We start from the raw sequence: 19117 nt of genomic DNA on the forward strand, positions 1-19117 counted from the left end.
CCGCCGCCGTCGGCCCCATCTGCTGGGCTGGGCCAGGGCTCGCCGAGCGCTGGCGGGCCGAGGGACGGGCCGAGAGGGTGCCGGCGAACGGGGCCCGGGCCGCTCCGACGCCCGTGCTCACCAGCTGCCGGTCGGCCACCGTCCTGTCGGGCACGAGGCTGTACACCTGGCTCCTCAGCGCGATGGGAGGCAGCTCGTCCTCGAACAGGCCTCGCGGGAACAGCCGCACTAGCTCCGTCACCGCCGCGCGCGCCGACCCTGGCGAGGAGACCGGGTCACCGGGACTGAACGGAGGCGGGGGCGGGGTGACAGCGACGGGACCGGGTCGTCCCACCGCGCCGGGCCGGGGTGAGGCCCGCCCCCGGGCTGCCAGGGTCACCTGACTCGCCCCTCAGGGGGTCCGCGTCCACAGGCCCCCGCTCCCGCCGCCTCTTCAGACCCAAGATCTCCGAGACCAGGCGATGCCTCTTGCGACTCATCCCGGGATTTTACGGTACCGGCCCGGGGCAGAAGTTGAGGGCAGAGCTCGATAGAATACGCTCTTCCGGCGCGGGCCAGTGACGTGTACTCGGGGCGTCCTCCCTCGCCGGCTTCGCCGGGGATGACAGCCGAGCCGTCGGCAGTCGTCGCTCGCGCGGGTGAGCGGCGCCGCCCCTCGCCTGCCGTCGACTGCCTCCCGCCGAGAGCAGTCGAGCTCTGGTCGCCCCGGCTGAGCCGCGGACCAGGTTGCGCTCAAAATCCTGATGCAGACACCCCACCTTTCCACTCCTCCGTGGGGTGTGCCCGCCACCGTCGCCGACTGATTGCGTCTCCGGAAGCCGAGAAGCCACCTTTGCACCCCGCTCCGGCTTCCGAAGTCCTGCCCTGACGTTGTCGTCCAGAGCAGGTGGAAGTCGAAGTTGGGAGACTTAAGAGGTAACGCTTAGGGGCTGGGGAGATAGCTCAGCGGTCTAGGCGTCGGCCTGAGGAGCGCAAGGCCCCGGCTGCGATTACCGCATGCGGCACCGACCCTGAAACCGGGCGTGGTGGTCTACGCCTGTAATCCAAACGCTGGGGAGGCTGAAACAGGAGGATCACTATGAGTCTGAGCTTCGTAGCAAGACCCTGTTCGAAATAAATAGCGGGTTAAAATTTTTTTTTTTTAAAGTTTGGCCGGCACCCTGATAGCCTTCCTGCCCGCGCTGCCTTTGAAGGACCTGCGAGCTGCCGGCCCAGGGCCTGGCCGGCGGGGGCCTGCGTGTCTCAAGACCAGCACCGGACAGTCGGGCGCTCGCAGGGTGCCGACCCACTCCGCAAAGCGGAAATGTTCTCTTCTCAGGGCCCCATGGACTCCAGAAGGACCAAGAGAAAAGCTGAGAAGACAGAGGTAGCTGAGCATCAGAACAAACCACCCCACACGTCACCCTCCCTGCCCACAGAGCCTGCCCTCTACTCGGGACCCTTTCCTTTCTACCGGCGCCCTTCTGAACTCGGCTGCTTCTCCCTGGACACACAACGCCAATACCACGGAGACGCCAGAGCCCTCCGCTACTACAGCCCACCCCCCACCAACGGCCCAGGCCCCAATTTTGACCTCAGAGATGGATACCCCGACCAATACCGTCCCCGGGACGAGGAGGTCCGAGAGGGGCTGGACCACCTGCTGCGCTGGCTTCTGGAACACCGAGGCCAGCTGGAGGGGTGAGCTAGGCGGACCTGCGGGTGCACTTAAGGCCAAGCTGCAGAGAGTTTGACCCGAGTGGTACTCGGGCTATTCTGGGAGGAGCCGGCTGAGCTAAGCCTGGAGGAGACCCCAACACACTCACTCTTCCCTCTCAGGGGTCCCGCCTGGCTGGCAGGGGCCATAGTGACGTGGCGGGGGCATCTGACAAAGTTGCTGACTACACCGTATGAGCGGCAAGAGGGCTGGCAGCTGGCAGCGTCACGCTTCCAGGGGACACTGTACCTGAGCGAGGTGGAGACACCAGCTGCCCGGGCACAGAGGCTTGCTCGGCCGCCGCTCCTCCGGGAGCTTATGTACATGGGGTACAAGTTTGAGCAGTACATGTGCGCAGGTGAGGGTCGCCCCTCTCCGTGCAAACAGCCCCTCCCCAGACCAGAAGCCCCCAGCCCTCCTGCTGCTGCTTCTCTCCTTGTGCAGACAAACCCGGAAGCTCCCCAGACCCCTCTGGGGAGGTTAACACCAACGTGGCCTTCTGCTCTGTGCTCCGTGGCCGCCTGGGAAGCCACCCTCTGCTCTTCTCAGGGGAAGTGGACTGCACAGACCCCCACACTCCATCTTTACAGCCCCCTGCGTGCTACGTGGAGCTCAAGACATCCAAGGAAATGCACAGCCTGGGCCACTGGAGGAACTTCTACAGGTGTGGGTGGGGGCAGGGGCAGGCAGGGCAAGAGCCTGGGTTAAACCCTGGGAAAGGGCTGGGGAGACTGAGGGCAGAGGGGAGAGCAGAGGGGCCACCTGACGCCACACTGTTCCTGCCAGACACAAGCTCCTGAAGTGGTGGGCTCAGTCATTCCTTCTGGGAGTCCCAAATGTCGTTGCTGGCTTCCGTAACCCAGAGGGTTTCGTCTGTTCCCTCAAAACCTTTCCTACCATGGAGATGTTTGAATACGTCAGGGTAAGACACTTGTGTCACAGCTCCACCTGCCGCTGGGTGTATCGTCCAGGCCGCAGCATGCTCTCCCCCTCGACTTCCCCGTCCCTCACTGTCTTCTGCTCCTCCATCCGCTGCAGAATGATCGCGATGGCTGGAATCCTTCCGTGTGCATGAACTTCTGTGCCGCCTTCCTGAGCTTTGCCCACAGCACTGTTGTCCAGGATGACCCCAGGTGAGGCATTTGGCCCCATCTCCCCTTCTCGATCCCCGAGCTCGGCCTGCAGCCCTCAACCCTCATTTCACCTACACCAGGCTCGTCCATCTCTTCTCCTGGGAGCCCGGTCACCCAGTTACCGTGTCTGTACACCGCGATGCACCTTATGCCTTCCTGCCTACCTGGTACGTGGAAGCCATGACCTCGGACCTGCCATCCCCCCCCAAGACACCGTCCCCCAAGGACTGACGCCCCTCTGTACACAGATAATAAACGTGTGTTTCTAAGTGTTCTCCCTGCTCTGTCTTCTGAGCCATGCCACCCGATCCAGCAGCCTACACACACCGGCCGTTTACTACTTTATTGTCACACTTTTACCCCGCAGTTGTTCACTGGGTGTAAAGACTGGCTGCGAAGACGATGTCTCGCCGTAGCAAGGTGGCTGCTGTCTCCATTTTAGCGCCCAGCACAGGCTCCCCGACGAGGCGGGCCGCCCCTCGCAGTGAGCGACACATCTCAGCCAGGCGCTGGATGCAGCGGACAACCAGGCCTTCGGGAGTCCCCGAGAGCCCCGCCAATTCAGAGAAGGGCTGTAGGCAAGCAGAGTGGGTGAGGGCTGAACGCACAGGGCCTGCGCCACCCCCCACCAGCCAGCCCCATGCCCCTGGGACTCACCATGCCCCGGGCCCACTCGTACACAACCTCCACCAGCCCAAAGTTCAGCTCGCCCACAAATTCCTCCACTGTCTGGCTCAGGCCACAGGCCACCTGCACCTCACCAATCCTCCTGGCCACGGCCCGGACACGCTCTACCCCCTAGAGAAAGGAAGGAAAGGGCAAGCCCTGCCTCCTGCCCTGCCCAGGCTGGAGGAGGCCCAGACCAAGGGAGACCCACACCTGCTCACATGGTGTGGGGAGGGTTGGCAGTGCCACAGCCCAGGATGGGAGGGACAGGACAGGAGTGGCACCTCTACCTCCTTGAGGGTGCTCGGGAGTTGATCAGCTGGGTCCCCGGGGCTCTGACAGACCAGGCCAGACAGCAGGGCAGCAATCTCCTCGGGCCGCAGGGTGCTCAGTGCGTTGTCGAACATGAGCTCCGTGAGCAGCAGCTCGTGGCTGTTCATGGCACAAGCCACCCGCCCCGCCAGCTTCACTGTGCCCGCCTCATCCACATAGCCCAGGGCTCGGAGCACCTGCCAGAAAGGGCCGGTGTTGGGGTGCCTGCCGCTGTCACCCTGCCCTCACTGCCAGCTCCTGCTGGTCCCCTCCTCTAACCTCGACGCGGTGGTGGTACTCGGGCAGCAGCAGCAGCGACTGGTCCGACAGCAGGAAGCGCAGCCGCTCCATCTCCCTCTCAATCTGCATTTGTTCTCGCAGCTTCAGGTACTTTAGAGATACAGGCAGGCGGAACCCATGAGCCCGCTGCCTCAGGGAGGGCCACTGAGAACAAGGGCCAAGGGGAAGCACCCCACCTCGCAGCTACCTGAGCAGGAAACCGGGGACTGTGCACACACTGAGCCCCCCGGATTAGCTCCTCCAGTTTCCGGACCCGGAGCCCACCCTCCACTACCGACACATCCTTCAGCTGCAGGTCATTGACAGGGTCGAGGGTGGGGGGTCCTGCCGGGTGCGCCTGAGCCAGGCGCAGCAGCTCCTGCACGGCAGCAGTCACAGCCGCGAGGGGAGGCTCCTTCCTAGAGGAGGCCAGGTTTGAGAGCTGGGGTGAGAGGCCTCCCTGCACTCAGTTGGGGGAGCCCCCCACATCCCTGCAGGTCATGGGCCTCGAAGGGAAGCACCCGACCCAAGCACACCACGTCCCTTCCTGGGAAAGGGGCTCCTGCCATCTCTGACCTGAATTTTGGTTGCTGCCTCCTGCTGAAGTCCTCCAGGATCTTCTCTCCGCTGACGCGAAGCACCTTGGTAGTGATGGCAGCCACGTCTCCCAGCTGCAGCTTGGCCACGGTGTGGTCACAAGGCCCTGTGAAAAGCGGGGACACCGAGTTGGACCTGGGCATGAAGCATCACGTTGCTCCCAGGAAGCAGACAGCCACCTCACTCGCCTTCAGGGAGGAAAAGCTTAAATCCCACGAGGTCATCAGGTTGGGGCACATCTGCAGTGACTGGGCGCCCATCCTGCGGGTCCACAGACCTGGGCTTTTCACACAAGATCAGGGTTGTGAAGACTCTGCTGGCGGAAGTGGAGGAGACCTGAGGAGACAGACAGGCCAGGATACCAGGATGTGGCGCGTGGACATCGCAGGTAGGAACAGGTGCCCATCCTTGGGCAGCGATCAGGGCGCAAGCACAGCAGAGCAGATGAAGGGGCCAAACCAAGCAGCCACGTCGGTTTCCAGGGCCAGGGCTGGGGGGCAAAGGAAGTGGGCAGAGAGGGATGGTAGGGAAGAAAAGCAGGGAAAGAGCACTGTGGTGGCTGCAGCCTGCCCAGCTGGGGGTGGGGGGCACAGCTGGTGTGCCCTCCCCGTGGGGACCCACACCCCTCACCTGCAGGATCACGCCCAGTGCGTTGTGATGCTCCTGATTCTTCACAACCACAACCCGTCCCACTGAGAGGGATTTCAGCCCACTCACAGAGTCCACGATGCACCGCTGAGGGCCAAGGAATGCACATGGCACCGCGAGACGAGGCATCGCTCGGACCCAGGTCTGAGGAGAGCCCCTGCCCTCTCCTCCTCCCCGTACTGCATGCGCTCCTTCACCTGGATCATGCTCCGGGTCTCTACCAGCTCCTCCCCCCAGCTGTAATACTCAGGCAGGTCGGCCAGCTGGCCGCTCATGTCCGGTTTCTCCAAGGACCCCAACTTCTTAGCTAGTTCAGCCAGGGCCTGTTCCTGGGCCTGAGCAGATGGGCAAGCTGTGAATGGGTCCTGCCCGCTCTCCCCCCACTGACCTCCCAGTGCCCACTGTGCCCACCCTAGCCTCCCTACCTTGCTGTCCTTGCGGGATGGGAACTCCGAGAAGCTCCTCTTCATCATGTCCTCCACCCTGAGGGCGTCCACCCGCAGCAGGTTGAGGATCATGGTGTACGTGAGGCGGAACTGGGACTGCAGCTGGGACGGCTTCCCCTGGAGCCAGGTGGAGGGCAGAGGGGTGAGATGTGCCAGGCGCCCGCTGCCCCCACGGGTGCTTCCTGCCCCAGCCCTGCAATACAGGCCCTCAGACAACCTGCTGCTCGGCTTTGGCAACTCAAGGCAGCAAAATGGGACAGCCAGACCCTGACAGCTGCGCGAAGCAACTAGAGCACGCAGGAGCACACCTCGTGCTTGGATTTGCTAGCTCCTAGCCTGGCTTCTCCCGGGCCGAACACAGCAGCTGGGTGAGGGCGTGCGGCAGGTCCCCGGGCTGCAGGCCCGCCCGGCTCCCCGCACAAGCCCTCACCGTCATCATGCGGTGCAGGTCGGCCATCTCGGGCACGCGGCCCTTGCAGAGCAAGATGACCGTGCCCGTGGGGTCCAGGCCCCTGCGGCCTGCGCGGCCGGCCATCTGCACATACTCCCCGGGGAGCAGGTCCCGGAAGGTGGAGCCGTCGTGCTTGCGCATGGAGTCGAACACCACGGTGCGGGCGGGCATGTTCACACCCATCGCGAAGGTCTCGGTGGCAAACAGGACCTGGCAGAGAGGGGAAGCGAGGTCCGCAGGGGCGCTCCTGGCGTGCCTCACCGTGCTGAGCACTGGCCCCGGCCACGAGCTGGGGTTCTCACGCTCCTCGTCTTGCTTGCACGGCCTCCTCTTTCATTCCTTCCCCCACGGGCCTCCGGTATCCCTCCCCTGCAACGATTCAGGCGTGTTTCACAAAGTCTGGGTGCACATGGCACGCGCTCCAGCGTGTGATTTAAAGTTCACACGCAGGACCGACTCCTCGCTCTTCGTTCTTCCCTCTCTCGGTCTCTGAGGGCCAAGTGCTGCTCGTTCTCATCTCTTCATCCACACAGCACCTGAACATGCATCTTCCACCTCCATCCTCCTTCCTGTGGTTGGAACCCACCCGCTGCTTTTTCTTTTCAGGCAGGGTCTCACTATGCAGCCCAGGCTGGCCTCAAATGTAAGCAATCCTCCTGCCTCAGCCTCCCGAGTGCTGGGATTGCAGGCGTCAACCCCCATGCCCGGCTGGCCATTGTTTCTGAGTGCTGCAGAATACTCTGTGGGGTGCACTCCCCACATCTGCCCACCCCTGCTCCCACAGGGGTACCCTGGCCCCACCGACAGTCTGCCCCCAGAGACAGTATCCTAAGCAGCAAAGGAACATATAAATCTACTCCTTCACAGCAGTAGCAAGAACTGCTCTGTGCCACGTGCTCGGCAAGAGACGCAGACCGTGCTGTATCTACCTGGCTTGCCTACTGCAGGGGGGAAGCGGCATCAGGGTGCACCCCAGACAGCGAGAGCTGGTCGAGGGGCGCGAGGGTCTCAGCGCTCTCGGCCCGGCCCACGTGGATCAGCCGGCCTCCTCAGCTGCGCCAGTCTAATCGCTGTGTACTATACCATGTAAACACCTCACTTCCTGTTTCAGCTTACTAGTCACTTGCCACACGCTCACTAGCTGTCTGGGTTTCTCTTCTGAGGCCCACTTGTTCGTACCTCATGCACCCCCAGCTTCTCTGAACCCAAAAGTTCAGAGCAGGTAAGTAATTTGTGAGGTCACACAGACAGATTACAAGAAAGCTGAGATTTAAACCTAGGCAATCTCAACCCAGAGTGCCAGTTCTTTTTGGGAGGTTTTGAGGCAGGGTCACACTATAGAGTTCAGGCTGGCTTTGAACCCATTATGTAGCCCAGGCTGGTCACAAACTCATGGAGCTCCTCCTGCCTCAGCCTCCTGAGTACTGGGATTACAGGCAAGGGTTGCAGGTGTGCACCACTACCCCCCAGTTCCTAACCACTGTGCAGTCCTGCCTACGCTCTAAGGGATGCCCAGCCAGAAGTCCCTCCCCCAGCGCACACACCTTGACCAGGCCACGACTGAAGAGCATCTCCACAATCTCCTTGAGGATGGGCAGAATGCCGCTGTGGTGCACACCCAGGCCGCGGTGCAGGAGCTCGGACATGTGCAGGACCTGCGACAGCAGGGAGGCGGCCCCCGGTCACCACCAGCTCTCCCCTACCCCGTCCCTCCTGTCCTCACACACACACTTGAGGCAGCTGACGGTCGGAGCCGCGCAGCCGCGCCAGGCAGCGCTGCAGGAAGAGGTGGATCTCGCTCTTCTCGGAGCTCGTGGTGAGGTCCAGCGAGGTGAGTCCTGAGGCCTGCTCATCGCAGCGGCCCCGGGAGAAGGTGAACACCACCACCGGCAGCTGGGCCCGGGTGCGGAGGGAGGCCAGCAGGGACAGGTACACGCCGCGGTCCTTGGAAAGGAAAGGAAAGGGCTCAGTGGTGGCCGCTGGAAGTGAAGCAGTGTGATCAATCAGGGCTCAAGGGCCCCCTAGGGGCGGCCTCGATGCTGCGCGACCTCCGCCCTACCTGAGCGGACCCACCCTGGTGTGTGGGCTGCTTGGCCCCGAAGGTCTGCGCGTGTTTGCTCGTCCTCTCCTTCTTTGCCTCCACGGCCGCGTAGTACCTGACCGGTGGGCAGTGGTCAGGTCTGGCTGGGCCAGGCCCCCGCCCCTCCCCAGGCGGCCAGCTCACCCCTTGGTGTGGAAGGCCCCCTGTGAGTCCAGCAACAGGAAGAGCTCCCCCTGAGTCTTTGGGCTGTTTCCTGTGAACAGGTAGTGCTCCAGGGGCACGGGCCGGGTGAGCGTGCTGATCACGTAGATCTGCCGGCGCTTCAGTCGCCTGTGGGGAGGGAGGCCAGGGAGAGGGGTGGGTGAGGAAACCTCCATCTCTGCCTATCTCCAGCTGCCCCCTCCTCGCAGACTCAGACAGGAAGGCTGTCCTCCGCCACCCCACCTTGGCATTCTGGGCCTAAGGGGGATTCTGCAGCTACGCCCCTACACTGTGCTCCCCAGCCACAACCCCAAGGTCTGGCTCCTCCCCGTTCTCCCCTAACTCTAACCAAGGAATACCCAGACCGTCATCAGCTGGGCCCTCAGGACTGTGTCTCACCCGATCCAGTCAGCAAACTCCAGGGCATTGGGGACGGTCGCGCTCAGGAGGATGATGGAGACGTGGTCTGGGAGCATGATGAGTACCTCCTCCCACACCACTCCGCGCTGGCACAGATGGGGGGACAGGCTGGGGTCGAGGGGCTGCCCCTCTGCCCCAGAGAGGTGGCTCGGCCTCCACTTGGGGCAAAGGCAGAAGGTCCTCCGGGTGTGTGGAAGAGGGAAGCTGCTCTCCCTGTGGGGGTCCCATGCCCCTTACCTCAGCGTCACTGATATAGTGAACCTCGTCGAAGATGACCCACTCCAGGTCCCGGATGACATCTGAACCACTATACAGCATGGAGCTGGAGCAGAACCGGAGGCTGAGGCCAGCAGCTCCACTTCCACTCTCTCCTCAACCGCACGTGCTCCAAATGGCCTGAACCCCCTGCCCAGGCCAGGCACCCCTCTTACCGAAGGATCTCCGTCGTCATGATGAGGCACGAGGCCTCTGGGTGTAGCTGCACATCCCCCGTGAGCAGCCCCACATCCCCAAAGGTGTTTCGGAAATCCCGGAACTTCTGGTTGCTCAGAGCCTTGATGGGCGAGGTGTAGATGGTACTAGGAAGACGGCAGTCAGCAGGTCCAGCACACCCATCGGGCAGTCCCTCTACCCAGCTGAGCCCTCCCAGATGCACCCCCCACAGGCTCACAGCTCCCCTCCTATAGTCTTCACATCTTCCTTCAAAATCCAACTCCAGCAAAGTCCTGCCGCACCCCTTCCTAAGTTTCCTAAGGTCACCCCTCCAGCCCTCCTTCCGCCACACTTCTCATTTCCCTCTGGCCTCCTCAGCCCAGCTCCTGAACCCGTCTGCAGGATGAGGGAGAGCTGGGGTAGAGGCAGGACCCAGGTAGCAGGCTGGAGACCGGGGGCTGGTTACGGAAGAGACGCTGAGGCCACCAGTACCGGGTCATGTGTTTCTGGGCCAGGGCGATGGCGTATTCAGCTACCACTGTCTTCCCTGCAGACGTGTGAGCTGCGACGAAGACAGAGTCATGCTGTTCCAAGTGGAGGATGGCCTGTTTCTGAAACACGTCTGGCTCAAACGGCCACTGTGGGAGAGAGAACCGGTGGTGGCTGAAGCGGGGAGGGACCTTCTTGTGTCCTGCTCCTGGCCAGGCAAAGCGGGGAAGGGCTGGGACAGAGGATTTAGGCAGCCACATGGTGCCAAGCCTCTGGTAAGGAAGAGGTCTGGGGGTGGGAGGGGGATCTGAGCCATTGGGAGCTAGAGGAGCATGTGGGGATGGGACCACCATACCTGGAAGGCCGGCTGAGGAATGAGGCGGTAGAAGTCACCAACAGGGGAAGTGACATCCACAGGAACAGCCCACTGCTCCTGAGCTGGAGGCTTGGGAGGCTCTGGTGGGGCCACAACTGCGGAAGCTCCCTGAAGAAGTCAGCCAGACAGCCCTTGTAGGGTGTCCACACCTCCCCTAAAGATGCTCCAGGCTCCCCGCCAGCCACCCTGCTGCCTTCCAGGAGGCCCTTCCTTCCTTCCTCCACTGCCCACAACCACCCACCTTCAACACCAGGTCCTCCAAGCTGCTCGCCCGGGGCAATGGAGCACTGCAGGAAGGGGCTGAGCTGGTGTCCCCTCTGCGTCCTTCCATCTGTCCCACCATTTCACTCTCATCTTCATCGCCCCCACCCAAATCCAGAGGCTCCAGCAGACGGCTGAGGCTGAGCAACCCAGGAGCCGGGGCTGGGTGATCTGAGGTGCAGGGCAGAGAAAGCAACCTCGTCACACCCACCTCTAGCCGCAGGAGAAAAGCCCCACTGCAAAATCCACAGAACTCACCCTTGGGGGCAAAGTTCACCCCTTTCTTGAAGCCAGGGGGGACAGTGAGAAGATCTGGAGACCAGGGACAGGGAGACCGAATTAGGACCACTGCGTGCTGACGCCCAAGTTACACGTTACGTAGTGCAGACGTCCACAGCACAAACATAGCTACGGCTTTTCCGTTGATGGCTGCACAGAAAAAACACTTCCTCCCTTTGCAGGCCCACAGAAGTTTGCTCACTTGCAAACTCATGGACGGGGCTAACAGCAGCCCAGTGAAGGCCCACGTGGGTGCATTCTCCTCAGGGCCCGGGTGTAGAGCCCTGATTCACCTTTCTCGAAGTCTATCTCCTCTTCAGCTTCCTCTCGTGTGCTCAGCTCTTTGAGGGTTGGCTCATCCATTCCACCTGGGGAGAGGGTGAACAGACTTGGGATCAGGATGACAGCGACACTCGATGGGCAGCAAGCCCTTCCCTGGAAACCAAGGGCCCCTCTGCTGCTACTCTGTCCCCACCAAAGTCACCTGGCCAGAAAGGATACTGCGTGGGGTTCCCCCACAGAGACTGGGAGGCTGGCCCTGGAGGCCGACGAAGAGACAAGGAGGTCGTGGCTGACAGGTTAGTGTTCTCCAGCAGGACCTGAACAAGAGATGACAGCCTCAGCAAGGCTGAGCTTCCGCTGACTCCAGGCCCCAACTCTGCCTCTCGTAGCCCCTGTGGAGGGGCCTTCTGACCTCCTTGTAGCCCAGGATCTGCCCTGTGGTGGGGTGTCTTTGGGCCTGCAGGTCCGATGGGACTGGAGCCCCCACAACAGCCAGGAGAGACCAGGGGTCTGTCTTCCTCTGCCATTTTCTGAAAAGAAAGGAAGTAATTTTCAAGTCTTCCTCTTCCCCATCCCAGCTTCCTTCAGCAACCCATCGCCCTCTCTGGGTCCCTCTGGACTCCTCACCGGGCCCCATGCTCCACACCGTGCAGAGGGAGCCAAGCTGGGGATGCCAGAAACAACTGTTCTGCTTCTTGCTGCAGATCAGGGGCACAGGGAGGGAGGCCATGGGGGAGCTGGAACAAAGGACAGCAAGAGGCATGGAGATCAGAACGACATCAAAGCGCAGACAGGACAGCAGATGGAATTTGTGTTTTGATTTGAAATGTTCGTGGTCCCAACAGACAGACTAGGGCTACGAGGCTGAAGCAATAATTCCCAGTGTATCTCTGCTACCGAACCACTGAGCCTTACTTAATAATGCTGGTTTTAGATTTCAGACTCACAGAAGATAAACCTAGCAATCTGTATTTTTTTTTTTTTTTTTTAGAAAGCTCGCTTGCTAACTATGAGGCATTCTTAAAAGTTGAGACTCACTCGTTTGAGAAGTCCCACGCCTAGGTGAAGGGACCTGTGCTCAAAAGTTAACATCTCCGAAGAGGTGCCCCATGCTTGGGAAAAGAACAGGGTGCAAGAAGAGGCACAACTTGGAGAACAGCTCTCAGAGCCTCGCTATCTCCTCACTGCCTGCTCTGTCCTCCGCTGGGCTCCAAGACACTTGGGTCCAATGGGCAGAAGTGTGTGCAGCAGCAGCCGGGTTCCCAGGGGAGCAAAGCTACGCTGGATCCTACAGTGACACCTAGAGGAAGTTTAGGATGGTTAGGGTCAAAAGGCACTCACGGTGCTCTCTGGAGCCCCCGGCACGTTCAGCAACTCCCAGCGCCCTGTGCATCCCAGTTCCACAGCCCGAAGGGGCAGATTCAGGGGATCTGGGGGAGGCAGCACTACGGAGGAAAGGTCAGAGGTTAGAGGTCAAGAGTCACTAGCTTGGGGGCCTGCCCCTTAGCTCAGTTCTTTAAGTGGCTGCTTCAACAAAGCAGTCAGGCTCAGGTTGCTGTGGTTCGAATCCCACAACTCAAGCCAGCCAAACCTGCCCTGAAGGCATTCGGAGCAAAAAAAAAGAGTCACTAGCTTTCCGCTACTACGTTCCACCGCCCTGGTCCTCACCGAGTCGCTCCGTCTCCATCATTCTGGAGCCGCCGCAGCGCCGCGAAGCCCGGAAGCGCCGCGCGCAGCCACGAGCAAGCCCCGCCCCAGAGTGGGCGGAAGTGGACCGACTTCCGCCACACCCCCCAGGGCGCGGGCACTAGCGCGCCGAGGGGCCGGACCCGGTCTGCGGGAAGGCCGGGCGGAAGTGCCCGCGCTGCAGCCCCGGGTTGCCGCCTTGGTTACCGCGTTCTCCGCCCCTCGCGCGTCATCGCTCCGAGCCCGCTCTCAGCTGCCAGCGCGGGCGCCACCCGAGACCGCGGGGCCCCGGTTCCGCCCCCTCAGGTAAGGGATTCTCCTCGTCGCTCCGAGCCTTTTCTCCGAGCCCCCCTCTCTCCTCGCCTTTGCGCGGGTGCAGCCGCTGCCTCTGCGGTCCGGACCCTGCGGCTGGCCCTCCTGACCCAAGCGGGCACCGGGAGGATCGGGTACCTTCGTCTTGGCGACGGAGGGGGTGTTGTTCCCTCACGGGCCATATGGAACCCCGAGGCTCTGGTGTCTGTAATCCTTGGAAGCAGAAATGCCGGTCGATTCCAACGAGCAGGAGCTTGGACGGCAGCCTGGTTTAAACACGGGGTAGGGAACGGCCAAAGGCAGGAGTAGCAGGCCTGGAGGGTGGGCCGAGGTACAGGGTGGATGGCGTGTGAACCCCGGCTGGTGACAGTGGAGAAAGCTGTCTTGGGCCCTGCCCCTGAACCAGGAGCCACCATGTTGGTGATACCCCCCGGACTGAGCGAGGAGGAGGAGGCTCTGCAGAAGAAATTCAGCAAACTCAAGAAGAAGGTGAGGGAGTGTGTGGGGGCCTGGCCCAGCCTTTCCCGGACGCTGCACCCTGACACAGCCGGGGTGAGTGGGAGCGGGCGGGCGGGTGCGTCCAGCTCAGCACTGTGTGGCTTCCAGGTGGGTGTTCTTGCCTGTGCACTCTTTCACGGAATCCTCGTCCTTTCCCGTGGCTTTTAGAACCACTTAAAAGGCTGGTGATTCTCAAGCCTGCTTTTCAGTTCTGTCTGGTCCCTTACTGACCAGCATCAGATACCCCAGCTGAAAGCAACCCTCTTTCTGTCTAATCTGACCTAGACCTCTTTCTTGAGGTCCTATCTGTAGGACTGGCTACCCTCAGTTCGCCCCTGTTCTGGGCTTCAGTAATGTCACCTCTGACTTTGGGACCGCAGTATTTGCATAGCAAATACACCTGTCAAGTCTTCTGGCTTGTGTTTGGTTTCCTTTTTGAGATGAGGTCTTGCTGTGCTGCCCTGGCTGGTCTTGAACTTGGGCTCGAGCAGCCAACTACAGGCATGTGTGCCGCCGCCCCGGTGAGCCAAATCTTTTCAATTTTTCTTCTGAAGTAATTTCTCTTTTTCATTCTTTCTTGTGGCTTCCTCAGAGCAGGGCTTTGCTGAAACTTGCCCAGGCTGTTGTAACGGTCTCAAGTTTCTCGGTCTCTTTTTGGATAAACTTCTTCACTCTTGTTAAAACGATCTGTTCAAAATGCCAAACTTCATTCTCTCGCTCAAAGCCTGTAAGTAGCTTCACGTGTATAGAACAAAGCCCTGAAACCTGAGTTTGGCCTTCCTGCCTAATCAGTCGGAACTATTTACTGCTCCGAAGCACGTGTTCCTAAATCTTTCCTTGTATCTTTGCCACCCCACTTTCTCTAAAATACCTTCCTGCTGGACGTGTGGGAGGAAATCCTATCCAGGCCCAGTTTAGAAGCTATTAAGCATCAGGCAAATTGGATTGCTCTCAGCTGCAAGTAACCTCTACGATCATTCTTGGCTGCTTTGTCTGGTAGTTTTATTTCCTGGCCTGAGAGTTTCCTGGGGGTCAGACCTGTGTATTCTATTTTTTGATATCCCTGTTACAATGACGCGTCAGTTTTTTAGCTATATGGGGAGATGGCTGAATCCCCACAGAGGGCGTGTGGGCTTAGCTTTACTCATCACCTCCATCCTAGGGCTCTAGTTTATGATTGAGTTCATTTTCTTTAACTTCAGAAGTATGAGGCTGGAAAGCCCCAGGTACCATGGCTTGGTTAGGTGAAGTAAGGCCAGCGCCACTGAGGATCCTTGGGGTCACACGCAAGAGGCAGGGCTTCCTTGGTGTGCTGCTGTGGGGTGCCATTTGTGTCCCCTCTGAGAAAGGCATCCTGGAGTGATCTGCCCAGGGCCCTTGGGCGAGGTCATGGCAGGCCTGGCACTCGCTGACTGCTCTCTGCTCATCCTTGTCCCCAGAAAAAGGCACTGCTGGCACTGAAGAAGCAAAGTAGCAGCAGCACAGCCAGCCAAGGTGGCGTCAAGCGCTGTGAGTGATGGGAGGTGAAGGATGACGAGGGGTGGCAGGGGCCTCTCTGCCAGCAGCCAACGCCACATCTCTCTTGTCTGCCACCCCAGCACTGTCGGAGCAGCCCGTGGTGGACACGGCCACAGCTACAGAGCAGGCAAAACAGCTGGTGAAGTCAGGAGCCATCAGTGCCATCAAGGCTGAGACCAAGAACTCAGGCTTCAAACGTTCTCCAACCCTAGAGGGCAAGCTAAAGGTGAGCTCGAGGGGGACCCCAAGAGCAGCCTTCTGTAGTGGATGTGAAGTGGGCTTAGAGAAAGAATGATGCACATTCAGACGCAGGCACCGCGCCGTACCGTTCTGAGTGCTAGCTTGCTTTTGCTCATTTCCTTTTTATTTCTTTTTACTTTGTTGTTTTATTTTATTTATTTATTTATTTATTTATTTATTATTATTATTATTTTGTACTGGGAATCAAGCTCAGGACTTCGCACTTGCCAGGCAGGCGCTATTTCACTGAGCTGTGTGCCCAGCTTCTTCTTACTTTTGAGCCAGAATCTTGCTGTATTGCCCAGGCTAGTTTTGAACTCCTGGGTCAAGCAGTCCTGCCTCAGCTTCCCAAGTAGCTCAGACCACATATAGGTGTGTGCCGCCACAGCTGGCCAACGCTGTAGTTCCTTTCTCCACTACCTTCCCAGGCCCCCATGGAGAGTTTATTGAGGGAATCAAATATATCTTTAGGTTTTTATCCATAAAATGTGCAAAACTAGGTGACTCCTACATTCTCTATATTACTCATGCTGAGAGTCTATCCCACCTTGAGTTAGAGCTTTCAGAACGTGTTCCTCCAAGAGGTAGAACAGGCTGAAAAGTCAAAAGAAATAAAAAATTGAAAAATAAAATTTAAAAATTTAAAAAACGAAAACATCAAAAGAGGCTCAGTAAACCACGGAATTCACATGGGTGTTGGGTCACTTGTTCAAAAAGCAGTACATAGGCTGGGCACGATGGTACACACAGGTAATCCCTGCACCTTGGAAAGCCGAGAGCCTAGCGCTCTGGGAGGCTGAGGCGGAGGACCACAAGTTCAGGCCCAGTCTCGGCAATCTAGTGATTTTGCAAGACTCTGCCTCAAAATTATTTTTTTTTTAAAGGACCAAGATGTACTTCAGTGCAAAATTTCTGGGTTTGAGCCTCAGCACTCCCAGTAAATGGATAAAATAAGGATGGGTTGTAGCTTGGTACGTAATTAAGAAATGTACTTAGGATTAAAAGAAATAGAGCTGAAGAAGTAAAAAAAAAGAGGGGGGGGGGGAGGGCTGCCTGACTCGGTTGGGCAGCCCCCTGGCCTGATACTGATGTGAACTGCTGCTACCTCCAGGATCCTGAGAAGGGGCCGGCCCCCACCTTCCAGCCCTTCCAGAGGAGCATATCCGCCGACGACAACCTGCAGGAGGTAACGGATCCCACTTCTGTGACCAAGAGGCTGAGGACCAAGGCAGACCCATGCTCTGACTGGGTGCCAGCAGCCGGAGCCGTCCTAACTGTTCTTGTCTCTCTTTTAGTCATCCAGACGTCCCCAGAGGAAATCTCTATATGAGAGGTTAGAGAGGTGGACCCAGGTCACGTCAGTGTGGGGTTGGGTGCCTGAGTCTTGGGAAGGCTGGGGCTGCAGGGGGTTGTTGAGTCTGAACAAGCTCTGGGAGGAGGGGACAGGACGCCCCTGACCTCTACTGTCTGCGTCGCCCAGCTTTGTGTCTTCTAGTGATCGGCTCCGAGAGCTGGGGCCAGATGGCGAAGAAGCTGAGGGCCCTGGGGCTGGTGATGGTCCCCCTCGAAGCTTTGACTGGGGCTATGAAGAGCGTGGTGGTGCCCGGTCTTCGGCCTCCCCTCCCCGCAGCCGCAGCCGGGACCGCAGCCATGAGAGGACCCGTGACAGAGACCGGGAGCGGGAGCGAGACCGGGATCGAGACAGAGACCGGGAACGGGACAGAGATCGTGACCGGGAGAGGGACCGGGATAGAGACCGGGACCGAGAGCGGGACCGCGACCGCGACCGCGACCGCGACCGCGACCGCGACCGCGACCGCGACCGCGACCGCGACCGCGAGGGGTCTTTCCGCAGTGAGTGATCAGGGCTGGGGGGAGGTGGCTTCTACTAGGGCTGGGTGGTCTTAGGGCACAGGCAATGCAGACAGTCTTGTGACGATAGGGTCGGACTCCTTCCCGGAGCGCCGCGCCCCTCGGAAGGGAAACACGCTCTATGTCTATGGAGAGGATATGACGCCCACGCTGCTCCGCGGAGCCTTCTCTCCCTTCGGAAACATCATTGACCTCTCCATGGACCCACCTAGAAAGTAAGCTCTGGGACCCCAGGCTCCTGGGGCTAGGGTATGGCCGTGGTCCCCAGGCCCCCACTGAGCCTTCTCTCTCACCCAGCTGTGCCTTCGTCACCTATGAGAAGATGGAGTCGGCAGATCAGGCCGTGGCTGAGGTTGGGCTTCCTGGACCTGTTCTTCGCGTCCCTCTTGCCTGCCTCCTATTTTCTCACTGAAATACTGGGCAGCCTGGGAGATCTGCTCTCCCCAACGGGGAAGTGCATAGTCACTTTGCCCAGCCCCCGCCCCGCATGCCCCTCAGACAGCAGCCCCCACGCAGTGCTTCGCTGCCCTCATGCCCGTCCCACCCCTCCCCGCTTTTGCAGCTCAACGGGGCCCAGGTGGAGTCCGTGCAGCTCAAAGTCAATATCGCCCGCAAGCAGCCCATGCTGGACGCAGCCACTGGCAAGTCTGTGTGGGGCTCCCTTGGTAAGAGCCGGTTCCCCACCCTCCACCCCGCTCCTACCACCTGCCCTTTTCTGGCCCCCCACACTCTCCTGGCTCCCCTGACCGGGCCGGAATGTACGTGAGGACCATGGGAGCAGAGCGAGTTCCCAGGCCCTGTGTCAGTCAGAGGCAGGAAGGAGAGAGAGGCACTGGAGACAACTCCCGCAGCAGTGACTGGAGGATGGGGGTGAAGGGCGAAGATGTGGGCCGGCCGGGCAGCTCAGGGCTGCTTGGCGGGAGTGCCATCTGGGAGACTCACTGGGGAGAACAGTGACCGGCCTGGCTGGGGCACACCCAGGGAGCCCCAGAGGAACCCTGCACCGTGACTGCGGTGTCCCCAGCGGTACTGACTGCTGGTGCTGTAAAGCTGCAGTAGAAGAGCTCTTGGGGCTGGGACAGCTTCGGAGGCCCCAGGCCACCAGACCCGCAGGACACGGGTGTTGAGAAGGGCAGGGGTCAGTGGTCAGGAGGTGCAGAGACCAAAGGTGATGGGAACTGGCTGGAGTGAGTCCCTGCCCGAGTGGTGAGGGGGGACCCTTGGCCGGGGTAGACAGTGTCACTTCCAGCCCTGAGGAGGAGGAGGCAGGGGAGACTGTCAGAGGCTCAGGGAACTCCACCAGAGCAGCCCCAGTGAGTTCTGGGGAGCCACCACTGCCAGTGACAACCCATCTTGTCAGATGACAGACTTTCCTGGGACAGTGGCAGACAGAAGGGCTCACAGCAGGCATTGCCCTACAGATACTGCATAAGAGGAAGTACTCAGTGTATGAACAAAAGGGCTACAAAGCTTTTCTAAGTTTTAATTTTTGACATATTGACTAAAAGTAAATTGATATCCACAAGTCTGACATTTGGTGTGGCTTGTTTTTTTTTTGTTTTTTTTTTAAGAATACAGTATCTCCGCCACAGTAACTACTGTCACCATGGTGTCTTACTGTCGCCATGGCAACAGTTTTGGCCACCTATGGCCCCGTGAGAGGCAGGGAGGAGGCCACAAGCCACCAGGGGGCAGGAGTGAGATCAGGCACTGAGCTCTTCAGCCCTTAACGGTTCATCTTCTCCCTCCTCAGCTGTCCAGAACAGCCCGAAGGGTTGCCACCGGGACAAGAGGACCCAGATTGTCTACAGTGATGATGTCTACAAGGAAAACCTTGTGGATGGCTTTTAGGGTGTGAAGCTGGATTCCCCCCTTGCTGGCCTCAGTCTCAGTAAACACCAAGGTGGAAGCTCACGCCTCCTCAGCCTCCGGTCTCAGCACTTGGTCTCTGGGTCAGGCCTTTAAAAATGGCTGTCAGGCTT

The 19117-nt window shown here is 59.6% G+C and overlaps 4 protein-coding genes across 11 annotated transcripts in view; 2 read left to right on the forward strand and 2 right to left on the reverse strand.

The window, feature by feature from the left end:
* The window catches only part of Stk19 (serine/threonine kinase 19), an 8226-nt gene extending 7642 nt beyond the window's left edge, over positions 1-584 (reverse strand). For both annotated transcript variants that reach the window (XM_023721495.1, XM_004624282.2), the window contains exons 1-2: positions 380-584; positions 122-258 (exon numbers count right to left, since the gene is read on the reverse strand). In XM_023721495.1, the coding sequence (XP_023577263.1) occupies positions 122-258; positions 380-479 (237 nt within the window). In that variant the 5' untranslated portion in view covers positions 480-584. The remainder of the gene's footprint in view (positions 1-121; positions 259-379) is intronic.
* Positions 585-832: 248 nt separating this feature from the next.
* Positions 833-3103, forward strand: Dxo (decapping exoribonuclease). Of its 3 annotated transcripts, none has more exons than XM_023721476.1 (7): positions 833-915; positions 1319-1680; positions 1819-2054; positions 2141-2360; positions 2483-2618; positions 2735-2829; positions 2910-3103. In XM_023721476.1, the coding sequence occupies exons 2-7, from the start codon at positions 1325-1327 to the stop codon at positions 3058-3060; spliced, it is 1194 nt and encodes a 397-aa protein (XP_023577244.1). In that variant the 5' UTR covers positions 833-915; positions 1319-1324; the 3' UTR covers positions 3061-3103. The 3 variants fall into 3 exon arrangements, with proteins under 3 accessions (XP_023577244.1, XP_023577248.1, XP_004624340.2); XM_023721480.1 differs by lacking the exon at positions 833-915 and adding an exon at positions 1086-1124; XM_004624283.2 differs by lacking the exon at positions 833-915 and having other exon boundaries at positions 1134-1680.
* A 55-nt stretch (positions 3104-3158) lies between these two features.
* On the reverse strand, positions 3159-13007 carry Skiv2l (Ski2 like RNA helicase). Its single transcript, XM_004624284.2, has 28 exons — positions 12678-13007; positions 12351-12454; positions 11637-11746; positions 11422-11539; positions 11212-11326; positions 11021-11095; positions 10707-10760; positions 10429-10619; positions 10167-10295; positions 9815-9960; positions 9322-9468; positions 9128-9212; positions 8870-8976; positions 8453-8599; positions 8288-8384; positions 7960-8172; positions 7773-7883; positions 6208-6438; positions 5757-5894; positions 5529-5666; positions 5314-5418; positions 4872-5019; positions 4663-4789; positions 4295-4505; positions 4087-4197; positions 3786-4004; positions 3487-3627; positions 3159-3401 (listed from the first exon to the last, which is right to left on the reverse strand). The coding sequence occupies exons 1-28, from the start codon at positions 12697-12699 to the stop codon at positions 3201-3203; spliced, it is 3741 nt and encodes a 1246-aa protein (XP_004624341.1). The 5' UTR covers positions 12700-13007; the 3' UTR covers positions 3159-3200.
* Nelfe (negative elongation factor complex member E) lies at positions 12920-19049 on the forward strand. 5 transcript variants are annotated; one of them, XM_023721466.1, is made up of 12 exons: positions 12937-13001; positions 13232-13289; positions 13414-13496; positions 14945-15014; positions 15104-15249; positions 16375-16449; positions 16559-16596; positions 16744-17117; positions 17206-17350; positions 17433-17487; positions 17698-17800; positions 18889-19049. In XM_023721466.1, exons 3-12 carry the CDS (start codon positions 13422-13424, stop codon positions 18984-18986), a joined length of 1179 nt encoding a protein of 392 aa, XP_023577234.1. In that variant the 5' UTR covers positions 12937-13001; positions 13232-13289; positions 13414-13421; the 3' UTR covers positions 18987-19049. The 5 variants fall into 5 exon arrangements, with proteins under 5 accessions (XP_023577230.1, XP_023577234.1, XP_023577228.1 ...); XM_023721462.1 differs by lacking the exon at positions 13232-13289 and having other exon boundaries at positions 12920-13001; XM_023721460.1 differs by lacking the exons at positions 12937-13001; positions 13232-13289 and having other exon boundaries at positions 13297-13496; positions 16559-16605; positions 16744-17035; positions 17072-17117.
* The last annotated feature ends 68 nt before the right edge of the window (positions 19050-19117 follow it).

Source organism: Octodon degus, unplaced genomic scaffold, assembly GCF_000260255.1.
Source record: "Octodon degus isolate 3935 unplaced genomic scaffold, OctDeg1.0 scaffold00005, whole genome shotgun sequence".
Lineage (NCBI taxonomy): Eukaryota > Metazoa > Chordata > Mammalia > Rodentia > Octodontidae > Octodon > Octodon degus.

Bases quoted from the DNA above. Each gene is read 5' to 3' on its own strand.
- Dxo (XM_004624283.2), top strand. From the start codon at position 1,304: ATGTTCTCTTCTCAGGGCCCCATGGACTCCAGAAGGACCAAGAGAAAA. The intron at 2,361-2,482 runs GTGTGGGTGGGG...TGTTCCTGCCAG, and splicing joins CACTGGAGGAACTTCTACAG to ACACAAGCTCCTGAAGTGGT. The intron at 2,830-2,909 runs GTGAGGCATTTG...CACCTACACCAG, and splicing joins GTTGTCCAGGATGACCCCAG to GCTCGTCCATCTCTTCTCCT.
- Skiv2l (XM_004624284.2), bottom strand. From the start codon at position 12,699: ATGATGGAGACGGAGCGACTCG. The intron at 9,961-10,166 runs GTATGGTGGTCC...TCTCTCCCACAG, and splicing joins TTCCTCAGCCGGCCTTCCAG to TGGCCGTTTGAGCCAGACGT. The intron at 9,469-9,814 runs GTACTGGTGGCC...CCGTCTTCCTAG, and splicing joins GCCCAGAAACACATGACCCG to TACCATCTACACCTCGCCCA.
- Nelfe (XM_004624285.2), top strand. From the start codon at position 13,350: ATGGCGTGTGAACCCCGGCTGGTGACAGTGGAGAAAGCTGTCTTGGGC. The intron at 17,351-17,432 runs GTAAGCTCTGGG...TCTCTCACCCAG, and splicing joins TCCATGGACCCACCTAGAAA to CTGTGCCTTCGTCACCTATG. The intron at 17,488-17,697 runs GTTGGGCTTCCT...CCGCTTTTGCAG, and splicing joins CAGATCAGGCCGTGGCTGAG to CTCAACGGGGCCCAGGTGGA.